At 43.7% G+C, this 19,214-nt stretch overlaps 1 protein-coding gene across 2 annotated transcripts in view; it reads left to right on the top strand.

The window, feature by feature from the left end:
- LOC125462810 (sphingomyelin phosphodiesterase 2) overlaps positions 1-18,807 on the top strand; it is a 65,106-nt gene extending 46,299 nt beyond the window's left edge. For both annotated transcript variants that reach the window (XM_048553215.2, XM_048553214.2), the window contains 5 exons: positions 5-87; positions 177-309; positions 7,067-7,171; positions 7,270-7,426; positions 12,975-18,807. In XM_048553215.2, coding sequence (XP_048409172.1) covers positions 5-87; positions 177-309; positions 7,067-7,171; positions 7,270-7,426; positions 12,975-13,321 — 825 coding nt within the window. In that variant the 3' untranslated portion in view covers positions 13,322-18,807. The remainder of the gene's footprint in view (positions 1-4; positions 88-176; positions 310-7,066; positions 7,172-7,269; positions 7,427-12,974) is intronic.
- Positions 18,808-19,214: the final 407 nt, after the last annotated feature.

Raw genomic sequence — 19,214 nt, 5'->3', positions numbered from 1 at the left:
GCAGCTTCATGCCGAGTACTGCAGGGAAAAGGATTATTACCTCCCGCACCGTTTGCTGCAAGCCTGGGAGCTAGGACAGTTTATACGGTAAGACAGCTGCAAATCCCGAGCCACTGATCCTTGCTGGAGGCCCCAGGAAGTGTTTTCAGCACTCATACCTTCTCTTTGTTTGACAGGCACACAGGCAAAACAGCAGACGTTGTAGTTCTGGGCGGGGATTTGAACATGCATCCTTGCGACTTGGGGAACCGACTCCTTCAGTGCTACACGGGGATGAAGGACTCATTCTTAGAGACTGAAAAATTTGAGGTAAGCTTGTATCTGAAACTCTGGTTGCCTTTCATGCCCTCAATGTCCCAAGACCAGTGCAGAGTTCCTTCAAGCAATTTTTGCAGAAAACTCCCAATGAAAACCAGGTGACATGGATGAGATGATCGGTTTTGTGTGTTGCCGAGTGACACATATTGAGAGAATTCCCTTCAGTTCTTCAAAGTGGTAGAATATTTTGGGTCTACAAGAGAGAGGAGATGCGATATTTGTTTAAAAATGCTTTTGAAAGATACCACAACTAAGTGCAGCATTCAAATGCTCAAGATGCTGGGAATGTCCTGTTTAATGAAGCAGACGTTGAGAGGAAATTTGATTGAAGTGATCAAAAGCACGAAAAATCAGCATAGAACAGATCGATTTAAAATCTTTTTCCATTAGCGGAATGATCAAGAATCAGTGGGCGATTGAGTGAGCGACAAAAGGAGCAATCTGAAGAAAAATATTCTTATGCCTTGGCTGCTTAGGATCTGAAAGTGTGCTGTTTGAAAGTGTGGTGAAAGCAGGTTGAAACATGGCTTTCATAAGGAAATGTGGCAATTATTTTGAGTGAAAAGATGTAGCGGGCAAGGGTGAGGGAGTAGTGCTACTACAATGCAAATGACGAGCAGAATGCTATGTTCCTTCTCGTTGCTTTCTCTGTGCAGATCTCCAAAGTACATACAAAACAGCATCTTCCAGAAGCCAGTGCATTGTCATGTCTGTTGGCCTGAACAGAAACTCCCACGAGCCACTCAGCCGTGAGGAAATGCCTGAATAATCTCTCTGAATGCCCTTGAGTTTCTGTGACACTCTCTGGACTGTGAATCAAACTCTCATTATGCTGGCTGTGAGATCAAAACATTGCTCACTGAGCAACAAATCACTCATGCGCCAATCCTTGGTGACATCCCTGGCTCCACAGTGCCTTCAGAGTCACTCTGAAGCTAGGGGAAATTCCTGGTTTTCACCTAGTGAATAATGCAGAACTTAATAGGCCATAAAGGTTTGTGCCGTGACTTTTGAAGAGGGGGGAGTATCACCGAAGGGTTTCTGTGTCAATTGAGGGCACTGTTCCTCCCATTCAGCTTGCCAAGTCCTTGAGTAGTGAGAAGAAGCTGCAGACAATTCTGAATATAAAGATCAGAACTCTGTGATGTTATGTTGGCGGATAATTTATTTCATAGAATCCCTACAGTGTGGAAACAGGCCTTTCGGCCCAACAAGTCCACACCGACACTCTGAGCATCCCACCCAGACCTAATTCCCTTTAACCCCCCCAACCTAGGCATCCCTGAACATCACAGGTAATCTAGCTTGGCCAATCCACCTAACCTGCACATCTTTGGACTGTGGGAGGAAACCGGAGCACCCGGAGGGAGCCCATGCAAACACGGGGAGAACGTGCAAACTCCACACACAGTCGCCCGAGGGTGGAATCGAACCTGGGTCCCTGGCGCTGTGAGGCAGTATGTGCCAGCCAGTCAGGGAGCTGAACTGGTTTATTTTTATTTCACAGCTAGATAAGTAGAAACATAAGGCCATGCAGCCCATTAAGCTTGCCCCACAGTTTGGCAAGATCTTGGCTGAATTGCCCCAGGCCTCAAGTTCTCTTTCAGCTCAGTTTAACCTTCAACTACCTGATATTTCAAAAATCTATCTACCCCTTTCAAATGCTTTTTCTGATTTAGCCTGAAGCAGGCCATTTGGCCCATTGAGTTTCTCCTCTGAAGAGCATCCCACCTGACCCACCCCCCAACCCTATCCCCGTAACCCTGCTTTTCCCATGGCCAATCCACCTAATTCACCTGTTTGCAGGCAGTTGCTTAACATTTCAAACACAGGACATCACTGATCTAGACAACTATGCGAACAATCCACAAGGTATGCAGTGCCTGTACTGAGAAAAGAATAAACGAAGTGACTCTATAGAGAGCTAAGCGACATCCTTGCCTGAAATGTCAGCTCTCGCCCGGCAGCAGACAGGACCATTGACAAGGGTTTGTCAGCCGTTGGTTGTACTCTTGGCTCCAGACCCAGAAGTCTTATGGATTCAAATCCTGCTTGAAATCAGACTGCACAATCTCAGCTGGCACTTCATTGCAGGACTAGAATCCAGTCTTGCCAACCTGATAAAGTGCATGGCCTTCTCCAGGTATTCTGACTGATACTTGCCCCATAATCAGCACCACCAAAACCATTGCTGTCTGAGGAGCTTTGCAGGATGCGTGTTGGCCACCTTTGGGATGTTCTACAGTAACGAAAGGTGCTTTATCAATGGAAGATAATGCTTTCTTCATTTAGCGCCGCTGCCGAGAAGGTTTTCATTTCCAGAGAAAAGAGAATGACCCTGCCTTTTTGTGAGATGGTGTTCTTTCCTCAGACACAAAGCATAAATTATGGTGGGAATGCCCTTGGCATCCATAACAAATTAGAAGAAGTCTTTTATGTTGGAGGAGTCAGCTGCTAGCCGCTGTGACATACAGGCTGACTAGTGAATGATTTTGGTCAGTGAGACCTGAGCCGTTGGATGAGGCTACAACTAAACTTGAGAGAGGTGGCTTTTGTTAACCTATAGCTGTTTCAATCACCGCATGTTTGTTCTGGGAGCCTGTCACCCCTGTGCAGCCAGCAGCTACAGCGACCAATGCTGAGAATGTCTGATGGCATTTCATAGGAGCCAATTTTATTGTAATGTGGAGATAAGGATGTGCACATAGGAGCTATGGATTTTAAGAGCTCTCATAAACAAGGAAAGCAAGGCAGAGAGGTGCAGAGAAGGAGGTCTAGAGCTTGGGGTCTAGACAATTGAAGATGCAGCCATCAATTGTGGAGCAATTAAAATCAGATGGTCAAGGAACAAGAAATAGAGGAGCACCACCTCCAACCACTGATGTCTGGAAGGGTTGTGGGAATGGAGGAGATTAGAGATAGGATGGGGCAATGGTTGGAAGGATTTGGAAAGAAGGGTGAGAATGTTAAAGGCAAGGCATTGGAGGACTTTAAGACAGAAGGCAGTGTAGATCAGCAAGCTTAGCAGTGATAGGACAGCAGAGCTTAGTGCGAGTCACAGCAACGTTTTGGATGACCTCTGGTTTGTAGAGGTTAGAATATGGGAGACCATCCAGGAATGTGTTGGAAAAGTCAAGTCTGGAAATAATGCAAGCACAAATTAATTTGTGTCAGATGTTGCTGTGGATGCTACAGCAGCCTGCAATCTGTAAACAACATGAGCAAAAGCTAACAAGAGACGGGGAGTTAAAATTGTTACAGAGATAGTAGGAACTGAAAGGCAGGGAGGGGTTCAGGCAGAGTAGAGAGGATAACAGAACATTGAGCTTTGCAGAGATAGTAGGAACTGCCGATGCTGGGGAATCTGAGATAACAAGGTATAGAGCTGGATGAACACAACAGGCCAAACAGCATCAGACGAGCAGGAAGGTCTACGTTTCAGGCCTAGACCCTTCTCCAGAAATGGGGGAGGGAAGGGGATTCTGAAATAAATGAGGAGAAAGGTGGGGGGGCAGATAGATGGATAAAGGAAAAGATAAGTGGAGAGGAGACAGACAGGTCAAGGAGGCGGGGTTGGAGCCAGTAAAGGTAAGTGTAGGTGGGGAGTTAGGGGGTGGGGGAGTGGGGGGGAGAATAGGTCAGTCCAGGGAGGACAGACAGGTCAAGGTGGGCTGGGATGAGGCTAGTAGGCATGAGATGGGTGTGTGGCTTGAGGTGGGAGGAGTGGATAGGTGGGAGGACAGGTTACAGAGGCGGGTACGAGCTGGGCTGGTTTTGGGATGCAGTCAGGGGAGGGGAGATTTTGAAACTTGTGAAGTCCACATTGATACTATTGGGCTGCAGGGTTCGCAAGTAGAATGAGTTGCGGTTCCAGCAACCTTCGGGTGGCATCGTTTTGGCACAGCAGGAGGCCCAGGATGGACATGTCGTCTGAGAAATGAGAGGGGGAGTTGAAATGGTTTGCGACTGGGAGGTGCAGTTGTTTGGTGCGAACCAAGTGTACGTATTCCACAAAGTGGTCCCCAGGCCTCCGCTTGGATTCCTCGATGTTGAGGTGGCCGCAATGGGAACAGTGGATACAGTATACCACATTAGCAGATGTGCAGGTGAACATCTGTTTGATGTGGAAGGCCTTCTTAGTACCTGGGCTGGGGCTGAGGGGGGAGGTGTAGGGGCAGGCGTAGCACTTCCTGTGGTTACACGGGAAAGTGCCGGATGTGGTGGGGCTGGAGGGGAGTGTGGAGCGGACAAGGGAGTCACGGAGAGAGTGGTCCCTCTGAAAAGCAGATAAGGGTGGGGAGGGAAAAATGTCTTTGGTGGTGGGGTCGGATTACAGATGGTGGAAGTGTCGGAGGATGATATGTTGGATCTGGAGGATGGTGGGGTGTACATGAGGACAAGGGCGATTCTGTTTTGGTTAAAATTGCGAGCAGAGGGTGTAAGGGATGAGTTGCGGGAAATACGAGATACACGGTCGAGGGTGTTTTTGACCACTGTGGAGGGGAAGTTGCCGTCCTTGAAAAACGAGGACATCTGGGATGTCTGGGAGTGGAATGTCTCCTCTCGGGAGCAGATGCAGCGGAAGCGAAGGAATTGGGAATAGGAGATGGACTTTTTTGCGGGAAGGTGGGTGAGAGGAGGTATATTCCAGGTATCTGTGGGAGTCTGTCAGTTTGAAATGGATATTGGTTTCCAGGTGGTTGCCAGAGATGGAAATAGAGGGGTCCAGGAATGGGAGAGAGATATCAGAGATGGTCCAGGTGAACTTAAGGTTGGGGTGGAAGGTGCTAGTGAACTGGTCAAGCTCCTCATGGGAGCATGAGGCGGCGCCAATGCAGTCATTGATGTAACGGAGGAAGAGGCGGGGGATAGAGCCAGTGTAGCTTTGGAAGAGGGATTGTTCCACGTATCCTACAAAAAGGCAGGCTTTGCGGCCCATGTGGGTACCCACGGCCACCCCCTTTGTCTGCTATCTTTACTAGTTGGATGCTGTGAACTTTCTATGAATTTTAATATCTGTTGAAGGCCTAGCCATTGTGTTTTAGTAGTTCAGTCAGCTTTCAAAGATGTTCTGTTCAACGAGGGCAAGCTCCTCAAATGAAGTCTAAAGTTAAATCTCTGCCAGCAACTCACTGGTAACCACTCATCACAATGTTTATGCCGAATATTAATGCTGGTTAATGGGGACTAATGCTTTGTTGATGAAAGTTCCATTCATTCACTACCAGCTGTGCGACAGTGTCTCAGCATAGAAAAGGCATGCTGTTAAATTAACACATTCCCTACCCACAGCACAATGTATTGTAATACATTTGAAATTAGTATCTCTGCAGATGTTGGAACAAATTCAGCAGAGCACTGGAAATGTGCAGCAGGTCTGATTAGCTTCTATAGAAACAATGCAGAAGTTGAAGCTTTTGAGCAGAATCCTTGCGTCTGATCAATTGGGTTTGATGAAGGTTTCCACCCAGAATGGTAACTTGTCCGTTCTACTCGCACTCGGCAAGTCTGGCAGTACATGTCAATTAATTGGGACCTCATAATACAAACACTCCACTTCACTCCTGTACATTTTAGCTAGTTCCTGAAACGCCATACATGAGTGCTGGTTAACTGTCCATTTTTTTATTTTTTTGAAGCTGTAGTAAAGTCGCTGTAGTCCCAGAGGACCTTAGGGCTTCTCTGTCAGCAGAGAGAGGTCCCTGTTGGTGGTTTAACCTGAGGGTCAACACGTCTTGAAACTTTTATGGTGACTTCAGCTGGTGCAGGAATTCAACCCAAGCAGTTTGATAAAGTTAGCAACATATACAAAAGTTTAAGTGCTTCCACGTTAGAGGCTAAATATCTTGGTTGATGGTGACAGCCCCTTCCTTGTGGTCAGGTTCAATACTTCATACAAGCCAATTTACTTATAGCTACATATATGATGTCCACAGTTTGTCCCCCGTCTTCCCCTAAAATGTTTGCTCGTCTGTAGAAGATGTATAATCCCGTGAGTACAAGGTGCTTTCCAGGAGTTCATTGAACCCTCAAGTCCAAAGGGCAGTATGGTGGCTCAGTGGTTAGCACTGCTGCCGCACAGTGCCAGGAGCCCAGGTTTACTTGCACCCTCAGGTGACTGTCTGCGGAGTTTGCACATTCTCCCTGTGGCTGCCTAGGCTTCCCCGCACGGCCCAGAAATGTGCAGGTTAGGTAAATTGGCCATGGTAAACTGTCCTGTGGTGTCCAGGGATGTGCAGGCTGGGTGGATGACCCATGGCAAGTGTGGGGTTACGGGAATAAGTGTGGGGGCCAGGTCTGGGTGGGATATTCCTCGGACCGTTGGTGCAGACTCGATGGGCTGAATGGCCTCTTACCTCATTGTAGGGATTCTGTGAAAGCGTGGATGTCAGCAATCTGTTTGATCGCAGGAGGTATCACAGTCAATCTTGATGGTTTCCTCTTGTACACCGTCCTTACATTTGTCGTTCTGGCAGAATTTTCAAGTGAATGAATGGGATGTCCAAGCATATTTATTTATTTATTCCACCCATAAAGTACTGAGCCATTTTGAAGCTCCTTACCTTTCACCGGAGATTTGCTGCTGAAGTGGAAATATTTAATGGAAGGAGGAAATGTTTTACAGTTCCTTATCCTATTTTTAAGAGTGCTGCTGATATCAAATACAGAGTGAAGAATGGGGTTTAATCAGTATGGTTAGTGATTAATTAAAGATTCTCTATTAGAGCTTTTTTGTGTTTCCCCACAGGGCTGTGAAGGTGGATGTACGTTGCTGTCCCAGAATTGCTTTGCCTCAGTTGGTGACACTCAATCATTCCCCTCAGGAATCCGCATTGATTACGTGCTCTACAAGGTGAGGGACTGAATGTTGTGTGAGACTCAAAAGTGGAGGGATGAGTTTGGAAACAGGAGACAGAGGAACAATTCATTGATATGTTTGGGAAATTCTAGGGATCGAGAGGTTTCTCTGTGAATTGTGAGCACCTGATGACCACAAATGGTACGCCAGCTGGGAGAAACATGCCATACTCGGACCACGAGGCTGTGTGCGCCACACTGAGTGTCCAGAAAGATGAGAATGTTGTCAGTGACCTGAGGCACGTGGAAAGTAAGTCACATTCTTGTTTCCTGTGGGTCCAACTTCATTGCACTTATAAATTGTGGTTTGGATCTGAATGACTTTGAATTGAAATTTGACAGTGTGGGGCTCTTTTTCTTTCTAGAATAGAGAAGATATGATGGAAGCCAGGCTGTAGGGGTTCAGTTGGGTCAGTGTAGGGATGTTTCCATGGCAGTCCCACCTCCTCCACCTTGTGTGGTGACCCAAGGTTAACCAACCCTGTGGTCCTCTGGCACAATGGCAACTTTACTTTTTTACATTGGTGGAGGGAGTGGGCATTAATGGATGTGGTGCCAATCAAGTGGGATGCTTTGTCCTGGTTGGTGTCGAGCTTCTTGAATGTTGTTGGACCTGCATTCATCCAAGCAAGTGTTCCATTCATAACTTGTGGACAGGCTCTGAGGAGTCAGGAGATGAGTTATTTGCTGCAAGATTCTTAGGCTCTGACCTGCTCTTGTAGCCCTAGTACCCATATGGTTAGCCCAGTTCATTTTCTGGTCAGTAGTAAGTACCCCCTCAGGATATTGATAGTGTGGATTCAGCAATGGGTATGTCATCGAGAGCTCAAGAAGTAAACGTTAGATTCTGTCTTGGTGGTGTTTACTCCCTGGCACTAGTGTGGCATGAGTGTTACTTGCCATTTGTCAGCCCAAACAAGGATGTTTGAACATCGACTGCTTCAGTATCTGAGGAGTTGCGAATGTTGCTGAACATTGTGCAATCATCAGTGAATGTCTCCACTCCTGACCTTATGATGGAGGAAAGGCCATTGATAAAGCAGCTGAAGGTGGTTGGGTCTAGGACCCTGCCCTGAGAAATCTTGCAGAGATGTCCTGCAGCTGAGATGATCGACCACTGAAAACCACAGCACTCTTCCTTCCTGCTAAATAAAAACCGAAAGAACTGTGGATGCAGTAAATCAGGAACAAAAACAGAAGTTGCTGGGAAAGCTCAACATGTTTGGCAGCATCTGTGAAGAAAAAAATCAGAGTTAACGTTTTGGGTCTGGTGACCCTTCTGAGGAAGCATCGCTGGACCCGAAACATTAACTCCGAATTTAAATTCACGGATGCTGCCAGACCTGCTGAGCTTTTCCAGCAATTTCTATATTTGTTCCTTTCTGCTAAGTATGTTTTCAACCTGTCCTGACTTTTTCCCCAATTCCTATTGACTCTAGTTTTGTGAGGTCTCCTAGTCCAAGATGAGGGACCATAAATATAAAATGGTTTCTGATAAATCCTAGAAGGAAGGTGGATTTTGTGACACAGTCCTACCCCTGAACCAGGAGGCACGGGTTAGAGGCCAAAGTTCAAGACCCACCTGCTTCAGAGGTGTGCAATGACATGTCTGAGCAGGTTGATTAGTAAATGGCTTCAAAAAAGATAAATCCTGGTAGGAATTCAGAAGGAGCTTGTTTTTAGACAGTGGTTACAGTGTGAAATTTATTGGTGCAATGAGTAGTTGAGGTGATTAGCCTAGATACATTGAAAGGAAGATGGATGCATTATTAAGAAAGGAATGAATAGAGGGATGTGTTGATAATGAGAAGAGGCTCCAATGGAGCTGAACTGTGGCACTGACTAGTCAGCCAGCTGGTCAGTCTGTGCTGTAACATTGTGTTCTTCTTTATGTGCTTACTCAACAGCAGAAATGCGTTTTGGTCCAAATTGAAGCACAGAAACTTAGCTGCAAAAGCTAAAGTGCATTTAAACACGAGTTTTACAATTTTTGTTAACTCTGGTATTTTTGATTTGCTCTCTTGTCAGCTCCATTGAATCACTAAGTCCTATTGACCCTGAAAACTCCCAATTTCAATGTTTAGTCTGTGCTGAGCCAGAACCAGGGCAGCAGGCTAAGCACTCAAGTTACCTGCATTACCTTTGGGATGAGAAAGGGACAGTTTCCCCTGGTGTGAACCAGTATGCAAGAGCAGGCTCTTCTCCGTTCAAGTAGGTTCAAAGTTCATGGATGGCACTAAAGGCTGAATTATCACATCAGAGCACAAGAGTGACCTCTAGAGAGATGGGAAGAATATTTTGTGCAAGATACAGCGGAATTAGAAGATGCCTTAGAGATAGAAAAAAGGATTGAAAACACGTAGAAATGCCACTGGGTAGTTTTATTTAAGGAAGTTTGCACATGTAATGGAAGCAATTTAGAGAAGGTTTAGGACACTAATACAGAAGGAAATACCACAGATCTGGTGATCTGAGGTAAAAACAAGAAGTGCTGGAGAAACCCAGCAGGTCTGGCAGCATCTGTGGAATGAGAGAAACACCTGATATTTTGAGTTGAAAATGGCCCCTCTTTGGAATTCAAGGGGACTGCAAAGTGATGGATTTTATGACGTTGGCAAAGAAGGAGGAAGAGCAAGCGAAGCAGATGGTGAATGTGCCCTGAGCAAAGTGCAAAGTAAGTGGCAATGGTACTAGACGAATGATATGAGGAGTAGATGTTAATGAGAAGTGTTAGCAGAAAATATCTCAGGTCTGCTAAGAGTAAACTTGTGCAAACAAGGCACTAATTTAAGCTTTAACAACATGTGTCTAAAAAATTTGATCTGAAGTTCTTGATGTAGGACTGAGGTCTGTCCTAAGCCTGCTGCAATGTTCTGGCAAAGTCCAGTGCAAGCTGGAGGAACGGCACTTTACAGCCTTAAGGGCTCAACTTTTTGAGTTTGCTTTCAGCCAGAACTGCTCCTTTATCCATCATCACTGCTTATTCTGGACCAATTACTACAGCCATTGCCTTTTGATTTATTATACCTTTGATCTTTAACCTTTGTTTTTGTTTTAACTAACCCTTCCCCGCTGTTCAAACAGCATAAAAGCCAGGATGTATTTGTAACCTCAAAACCTTAGCTCTTTTTCTGTCCACGCATGCTATTGCATGTGCTGATTTTTCTCTGGCAGGTTCTGGTTTTATTTTAATGGCTAATAACTGGAATGGGGAGGGAGTTTAAAAGAATGAGAGGCAATTTGATGGAAGCATGCAAGGTTTTGAGAGGCCGAGACATGGTGCCTGTGGAAAGGATGTTTTCTCTCGTGGGACGATCTAGAAGTGGGGGTTCATTATTAAAACGGAATCTAAAACAGATTGGAGGTGGTTTTTTTTCTCAGAGGTTTGAGAGTTTTTGGAACTCTCTCTTCCTGAAAATGTGGTAGAAAAAGATTTTTATTTTCATGCTCAAATGCATAGTTTTTTTTGTAAGGAATAGAGGAAAATCTAAACGGGGGGGGGGTTGAAATGTGCAGTCGAAGTTACAATCAGATCAGCCACAGTTTTATTAATCAGCAGAAGAGGCTTGACAGGGCAAATGGTTTTCTCTTGCTACCTGTTTGTATCTTTATCATAATATATACAGTCTTGGGGACAAAGCAGGTGCAGTTCCTGGACTGAGCATAAGTAACCAATCTGTTCACTAGCATGAACAATTAATTGACAATGTGAACACCCAAAGCTCTAATGACAATCCAATAAAACAGGAGGAGGAACTCTAGGATCGAAAACTCTTTTTTTGAAAAAATGACATTTAAAAGGAGGAAATTGCCTACAAAAGTAATGAGATTAAGAGAAACGTGGTTTTTTTTGAGAGAGGGGTGTTTAGACCACAAAGAAAGAAGCAGACCCTGGAACAGCATTGAAAGAGGGAATGAATAAATAATTAAAAGGGTAAAGCATAATTCTTTCAGAGAATTACCACAGGCAGAATGAGCTCAGACCTCGTTTCACAGTTGTGAGACTTGGTGATCCAACTGTTCAAACATTTAAATAATTCCGTAATTTCTAGCAGGATTACATCAGTTTGTATGTGAAATTTCATTAAAATAAAATCATATTGCAGTTCCATTTGGATTGAGATTGTTGGCATGTGAACCAGAATATTGCTTTCACTGTAGAAGTTGGAGAAGATTTTGTTTAGTGTTTGAGGGAAATTGTATGGACTGTACAGTTTTTAAAAATTTGAGAGATCCGGGTGCTGCTCATTAGGCCAGAATTTATTCTCTGTTCCTAATTACCCTGGAAAAAGTGGTGGAGAGCTACTTTCTCGTACTGTTATAATCCGGGGGACTTGGATAAACACCTACAGTGATGTTTCTGGATTTTGACTTGGCAATGGTGAAATATGGCATTGATTTTCCAAAACAGGATGGCATGTGGCTTGGAGGGGACCTTGCTTGTGGTGATGTTCCCATGCTTCTGTTGCCCCCATCGGTCTAGGTGGGAGGTCACTCCTTAATGAGTTGCTGCAGTGCACTTTGGACATTGCTGCTTCTGTGCAATGATTGTGAAGGGTTTCGTTGCTGAAGGTGGTGCCAGATGGATGGTTGGTGTTTTTCTAAACGAGAATTCAAGTGAAGAAGTGAGTGCGTTTTTTTTTGTGATGTACTAGAGGAAGTTCTATCATGGAGATCCCCACGGTTTGTTGCTGGGACCTTCACTCACCCTCATATGTACTGCTGACGTGGAGAGAGGTATAAAAATAGAGTTGCTGGAAAAGCTCAGCAGGTCTGGCAGCAGCTGTGAAGGAAAAAAAAACTGTAAATGTTTTGGGTCCTCTGCTTTAGTTCCTGATTTACAACATCCCCGCAGTGCTTTTAGTTTTTATCAAGAGAGGAGTCCGAGGCATAACTTCAAAATTGGCCGACTGTACAAAATTTGTAAATGTTATGAACTGAGAGTAGAATTGAAACTTCAAAATGACACAGATTAGCGGAACTCATGGAACAAGTGGCAGATGGAAGAGATACTGAGGAAGAAAAAAATTTCAGGGAACACTGTCAGGGTGTGTGCCCCTAATTCATTTATGCTACCAGCGTAGGTTTAATCATTGGGGCATGATACATAGAAACAAAGAGGTTAGATACACTTGTGTAAAACACTGCTGCAATCCCGTCTGGAATATTGCATCTAGTCTTTGATGCCATGTTTCAGGAGAGGTGTGAATGCATTAGGGAGGGTACAGAAAAGATTTACGAGAATGGCCTCAGATGAGGAATTTCAGCCGTGAAGCTAGATTGGAGAAGTTGGGAATGATTTCCTTGAAGAAAAATTTAAGGGGAGTTCTGGTGGAGAAATTTAAAATCATGAGAGGTTTGAATGAAGTCGATAATGGAAAAGATGTTCCATTTCACGCCAGGATCAAGAAAAGGAAGGCACAGATTTAAGGTAAGCGGCAAAAGAAACAATGTCAATTTGTGGAGAAATGTTTTCACACGGAGTGGTTGATATCAGGATTGTGCTACCTGAGTGTGGAGGAGGCAGATTCAACTGAGACAGTTCAAGAGGGATTTGGATTGTTATCTGGAAGGCAAGAACGTGGAGAACAACAGGTAGATGTTGGGGGGTTGGGGGTGTGTGTTCGTTCGTAGCTCTAAGTAAATTGCTCCTTTGGAGAGCTAGCACAATTGCAGTAAGCTAAACGGCTTCAGTCTGTGCAGTAACTGTTCTTTAATTCCATGGTTCTTGCTCTTTTCTTCTCTGCAGACCTCGGGCACCCTGTTGACAACAGACTAACCCTCTGATTTTGTTGCAGAGACAGACCCACAACTTGTGGACATTCTAAACGAGGCTCGGGCGGAACTAAAGATCGGTATTCACGGGGCAGAGAAAGTGCGCTACTCCTCTGGCAGGATGGCCATTCTGGGGTTTATCCTCCTGCTCCTCGAGGTTGTCATGGCGATCATACCACTAGTCACTACCACGCCAGAGAACTCATTTCCCAAGGTGTCTTTCTACATTCTGGGCATGGTGGCCTTTGCTGTGGCTCTACTTGCTGGCATCCTGTATGTCTTTCATACCATTGAGGTGAAAATGTTGCAAGGGACAGAGGACCAAATGAGTAACGCCATCCAGTCTCTGCAGGAGCGACTAGGCCACTGACCGCATTCCACAAGCATATTTCAGACAAGTTTGACACAGAGCTGGTGGGAGTAATCAGACCACCCATTGCACAATCTATAGCAAATGCAGTTCAGAATGATATTTTGTGATGCCAATCCTTGCATGTTAACCATGACTTCATACTGTCAAATACATTCCAGATGGCTGTACAGGTCCATGGGGGAACAGAGCCTAGGATTTGTGACAACTTTTAATTGTTTCGTCATGCATCCTCACTCATTTTTATTCCATGTTGTCCAGTTAATGGTTCCTCGAGTGCGAAGACAATGCGTGGTGTAAATTTCCAATCTGCTTGAGATCGGGTTTTCATGAGGCCCATTTTAGAGCAGGAAGGTCCGTGGCTATGATGGAAATCTATCCCTCCCTACTACTCCTGCACCCTCAACAACCCTTTTCTCCATGAAATGGACCTAAGTCAGGAACTGAAGAAATTGCCTAGTAGTCCCCATGGCAGTTTGAGAAGTTTACATTTTAAACAGGAGAAGTGCCCACTCAGTTGTTGAACTGTCACCAAAAAAAAACTCGACTGATTGACTAACGTTGTTTAGGGAAGGAAATCTGCCATTTTTGCTTATCTTGTCTGAATGTGACTCCAGTGTCTCAGCATCGTGGTTGAGGCCTTTACATTCCTCTAGAGTAACCTGGTGAAACACTCGGTTGTACTCTCTGTTCTTGAAGAGAACAGCAGGAAGGTCCACCCCCACCTTTCCAGTGTATACCTACATCCTGAGAATAATTGGGAAAGAAAAGGTGGTTTCACTGACTGCGGCATTTCAGCTAAAATAATGCTGGCTCTGTGAAACCTTCAAGCAGAACTGGACTTCCAGATCTTGAGCTAATTGTCAGGAGGCTTAGGAGACGGCATTAATACCAGAGGTGGGGGATGAGAGAAACACGTAATTCTGTTTTTAAGAATTTGTTTTCCTGCAGGCAAAGGTCTTCTCTATTAGTGCTCTTCTCTCACAAGAGCAATTTTCCGGGTCCCCATCCCATTCTGCACAGCCACCCTGGAGTTTAACTCCTTTTTCAAAATGGGTTTGTGCATGTAAGGATATGAAGACTATTGATCCTCCTGTCTCCAGTGGACCATGTATAATTTTGTCATTATTTTGGAGCCTCACCCCACAGTTTTTAATCTCCAGAGGTCAGTGAATAGCTACAAGTTTTATTCAAAAAGAATAAACTTGAAATGGCTGACCTGAAAAAAATGATTGAAATTGACTGCAATTCACTCCAATATTACTCTCTTAACCATTATACCTCCCAAAACACAGTCACTAAAACTGGGCATTATTTACTTTTTAATTCAGTTGTAATTAATTTTGAAGTTTTAATTTTTCCTTTAAAAACCTTAAACCAATGTTTATACATCATTTTAAATGCGTTGAGAGAGTTCCTTTTGTTTAGAAGTATTTCAGATCTAAGAGTTTGGGTGAGAAGGAAATATTGTCGGCCCCAAGTCTTGATTTAATCTTGCTAGTTCTGTATTTATATAATTACCTTTTAATTGGATGAACAGTTTACATTCACTTGATTCACACTACCCGGGATGTTAAGCAATCTAAATATTGTTCATTGGTATAACTTCTTCATCTGTCACTTCTGTTTTTAAACAAGTCATATTTCCTGAGTTTGCTCTGAGAACCAGTTTATTCTTGTGAAAACAGGACGACCAAAACTGCGTGCAGTGTCCCAAATGTGGCTTAGCATGTTGAAATTGATAGTAGTTGCAACACAGCAACTGACCATTTAACACTGAAGCACAGCATTGGTACTGATCATAGATTATCTGGTCGGAAGCCACACGACACCGGGTTATAGTCCAACAGGTTTATTTCAAATCACCATGCTTTTGAAGCCCTGCTCCTTCATCAGGTGAAGTGAAGAAAGGATGTTCCTACATTTTTGACCACTTGCAGAGACTTATTCAACCTGTCAACATTCCACTTGCACCATTTGGATGACCTTTTGATCTGTGTCTATAAATTCTGTGCCTGTGAAGCTTTCTTCACTTCACCTGCCAAAGGAGCAGCGCTCTAAAAGCTTGTGATTTCAATTAAACCTTTTGGACTATAACCTGGTGTTGTGTGGATTCTGACTTTGTCCACCCCAGTCCAACACCGACACCTCCATATCATAGATTATCTGGGCAGGGCCAGCTAGGTAGCCTTAACAGAGTCAGCGTGTCCATTGTGGACTGGATAGTTAAGAGGCAATGTAGTTGAGATGCTTATGAACAATGAACATTTTGACTCTAAAAAGAAGTCAAGGCGATCTATTTGACGTACAATTTAAAGTTGTGCCAATGATCTTGTGTTTGTCCTGGATTGTGATTGAGTTATTCAGACATTTGTAGTGCATGTTTTCAATGGGTTTTGTTTTGGATGCTGATCAGGGCAGCAGTCTCATCTAAACACAGCTCCTTCTGAATTTGAGAGTTGAGGAAATAGTACAGTTTCTCAGACCAGTTTAGGGCAATTCTATACAGTACATTTATGTCACTATTTTCATACACTAATGAGCAACATGAGATTTTTAAGCCTTTGACCTTCATGTCTCAGAGCTAGCTCTCAGTGATCGACAGACAATGCTTTACACTATGTCTGTTGATTATCTAATGGACACACTACACTTCCAGGGCTTCTGATTTTTAGTTTGATGTATTCTTGGAGATTTTAACACATGATTTCCTATCTCTAGCTGACCTTTTCCAGCTCCATGCCTTCATTCTCACACTGCATGGCCTGCCCACAGTCAGTAGAATGGTGTGGAGGTGATGTCACTGGACTAGTAATCTGGAGGCCCAAACAAATTATCTGGGAATATGTGTTCAAATCGCATAATAGTAACTGATGAAATTAAAAATCAGTTCATAAATCTGAACTATAAAGTTCATCTCAATCATGGTGATCACAGCAACTATCTTAGATCATTGTTTAAAAGCCACCTGGTTAATTGATGTTCTTTGAGGAGGGAAATCTGCTGTCCTTATCCGCTCTGCTGTGCATGTGATCCCACATCTACAGCAATGTGGTTGAACCTTAATGGCCAAAGTGATCATAGTAAGCCACTTAATTCATTGGCAATTAGGGAAGCTGGATCTACTTGTGATATTCACATGCTGGAAAAGAAGGAAAAAAAGCCTAATCTGTACCTCATTGGAAGATTGGCCAGTGAACTAGCCTTAATCGCCAATATTATTTAACTAATACATACCTTTAAGCATGAGAATAAATTCAGTGTTTCTGTGGTTCTATTCCCAAATTGCTTGCAGTAGGGTCCAGGAATTTAATCTTTAATTCCTGGAGATTATCAACTAATCCGAGGCTTTGGCTACTGAATGCACTACACATCCCTGCCAGTTATGTTAAATGTTTAGACACTCTAAGCCCACAAAAGAATAACCATCAACTGGATCAAGATGCAGTCTGCTCTTGAGTTTGTCAACAAATGAGAATTCATTGGAATTGTCTGTTCATAAGTCAAGCCTATGAATGTTTGTTTAATTATAATTTGTTAATGGATGGAGCCGCTATGGTGGGAGTTTTATTGTTAGATAATGTTGAAGCTGATGAACTTTATATTGGATCAGGTGATGGATTCTGCACTGTTGGGTTGCTTGAAGCAATGCCTTGAAGAATTGTTATTTGCTCTAATGTGTATGCATTTTGTATTCCATGTATAATATTACGGATGATGAAAGAAGCACTTGTTGTAAATGTTAGCAGAACTCCTGAATGGACTTTGCTCCTTTTGAATTGGGACTTGGAAAAATGATTGCTCAATAACTAGAAGCTGATCAGTAAGTTTGAAAAGCTGCACACTTCTGTGCGTGGCCTTCCTGGGTAGAATTGAGAACTGCAGCTTATAGTCTTGGGTAGACTTTCGGGAAGCGACCATAAAACAGAATCTATTGGGACCATGTGGTTTTAGGTGAAACAGCTGAGACCTGGACATTGCACACACGGAGTAAGTGCTGATGAAAGTATTGTACAGCTTTGTGTGTAGTTCAAAGCATATACCACTCTGGAACAATCCATCCAATATATCCCCTTTAATGTATTGTTGTCTTCCCAAAGGGTCTTGGACCATAAACAAATAAGGCCACATGCTGAAGCATTATTAAAGCTGTGGTTGGTTCCACAGATATTACCTAACATTTTCATGCAGAGGGTGGTGAGTGTATGGAATGAGCTGCCAGAGGAAGTGGTGGAGGTGGGTACAATTACAACATTTAATAGGCATCCAGATGGGTACATTAATAGGAAGGATTTAGAAGGATATTCTGACAAATGGGATGAAGTCAAATTGGGATGTTTGGTCGGCACAGATGAATTGGCCTGAAAGGTCTTTTTCTGTGCTGCGTGACTCTGGTCGTTTTCTGTCTTGTCCCCAACCCAACTGTCAGGTAATTGACGTGGCCCTCATTCATCAGACACTTTTGTGCAGCCTCATATGAGCATAACAGTTCTAATGTAGTGACAGACGATGAGTATGCTTTTAACACTCAACTATTTTGAGTTGTTTCGACGTATTGTCAGGGAGATGGACGTTGGTTCTGGGAAACATAGCACTTGCCATTTTGGGGGCTTAGCATCTTCCTCAAGTAGACCCAGGCCTGGCTATTGACCACTTTGAGAGAAATGTTATTCCCTGCCCTAATGGCATGCATCACAGAGGATCCCTTTCGGCCAACAAAGCAGGTGGTCATCAAAATAGAAAGGCTGGGATGGCTGTAAGCAAGCTTGATGTCTAACTAACTCCTCTACACTACCAGACAGAACTCCGAGCAGGGGGAGAAAGAGCAATGTCCTTGGTTTAAATTGAATTGTTGGCTGTTAATTGCAATTTGTGTGATTGAACACTAAACAGCTCTTTGTAAAAGATTCCTCCCCCACCAGCACCACCTCTATAGTTGCTTAGAAGTCATGGTATCACTGAACTGACCAGAAAGCCTAGAACTAATGCTATGACACTAATGAATCAGTAATAACTCCAGAAGTTCCTGTATGCTCTACAGCAGCCTGAAATTGAAGACTGATTTGCATTATATGCTGGGGCCTAGTCTTTAGTAAATGCTTATTAATCTCAGAAAGGGTGAAAGAAAAGAAACCATTCCATTAGCTCTTCCTGAGCTAGACAAAACAGGAAGCTGGAAGAACACAGCTAGCCAGGCAGCATCTGGAGAAAAGGATCAGTCAACGTTTCGGGTATTACCTTCCTTGAGTCCTGGGGAAGGGTAATACCCAAAACGTTGACTGCTATTTTCCTCCAGATGCTGCCTGGCATGCTGTGTTCTTCCAGCCTCCTGCTTGTCTATCTTGGATTTCAGCATTTGCAGTTCTTTTGTCTCTAACTCTCTCTGATCTGTTTGTAACAGCTGCATTTTACTGATTTTTCTTTTAAATGTGCTGTAATAAATTCATGTGCAGCTTCCAAGAATATGATAAAGCTCTAAAATTCAACCTTGTTTCTCTCTTTCTTTTAACTCGCGTGAAGATGGCTTTTTCAGGCCTTTTAATGGCAAATTTGGATGGGAATTCTGCAAACCAGACTGGATGCTTGTGACAAAATGTTGCCAGTGTGTAACTGATATGTCAGCAACATAACCATGCAGACAGCATCCCATAGCAAGTCAGTGATTATAAAACACTGACTAAATAGGCAAATGAATCATTGGGGTTCTCATGTACATAGAACATTAGAGTACAGTACAGGCCCTTCAGCCCTCGATGTTGTGCCGACCTGTTATACCGATCTGAAGCCCATCTAACCTACACTATTCCATGTACGTCCATATGCTTATCCAATGACGATTTAAATGTACCTAAAGTTGGTGAATCTACTACCGTTGCAGGCAAAGCGTTCCATT

Source organism: Stegostoma tigrinum, chromosome 21 (assembly GCF_030684315.1).
Source record: "Stegostoma tigrinum isolate sSteTig4 chromosome 21, sSteTig4.hap1, whole genome shotgun sequence".
NCBI lineage: Eukaryota > Metazoa > Chordata > Chondrichthyes > Orectolobiformes > Stegostomatidae > Stegostoma > Stegostoma tigrinum.
The sequence above is the reverse complement of the archived record's forward strand: the minus strand, read 5'-3'. Positions and strand labels throughout refer to the sequence as shown.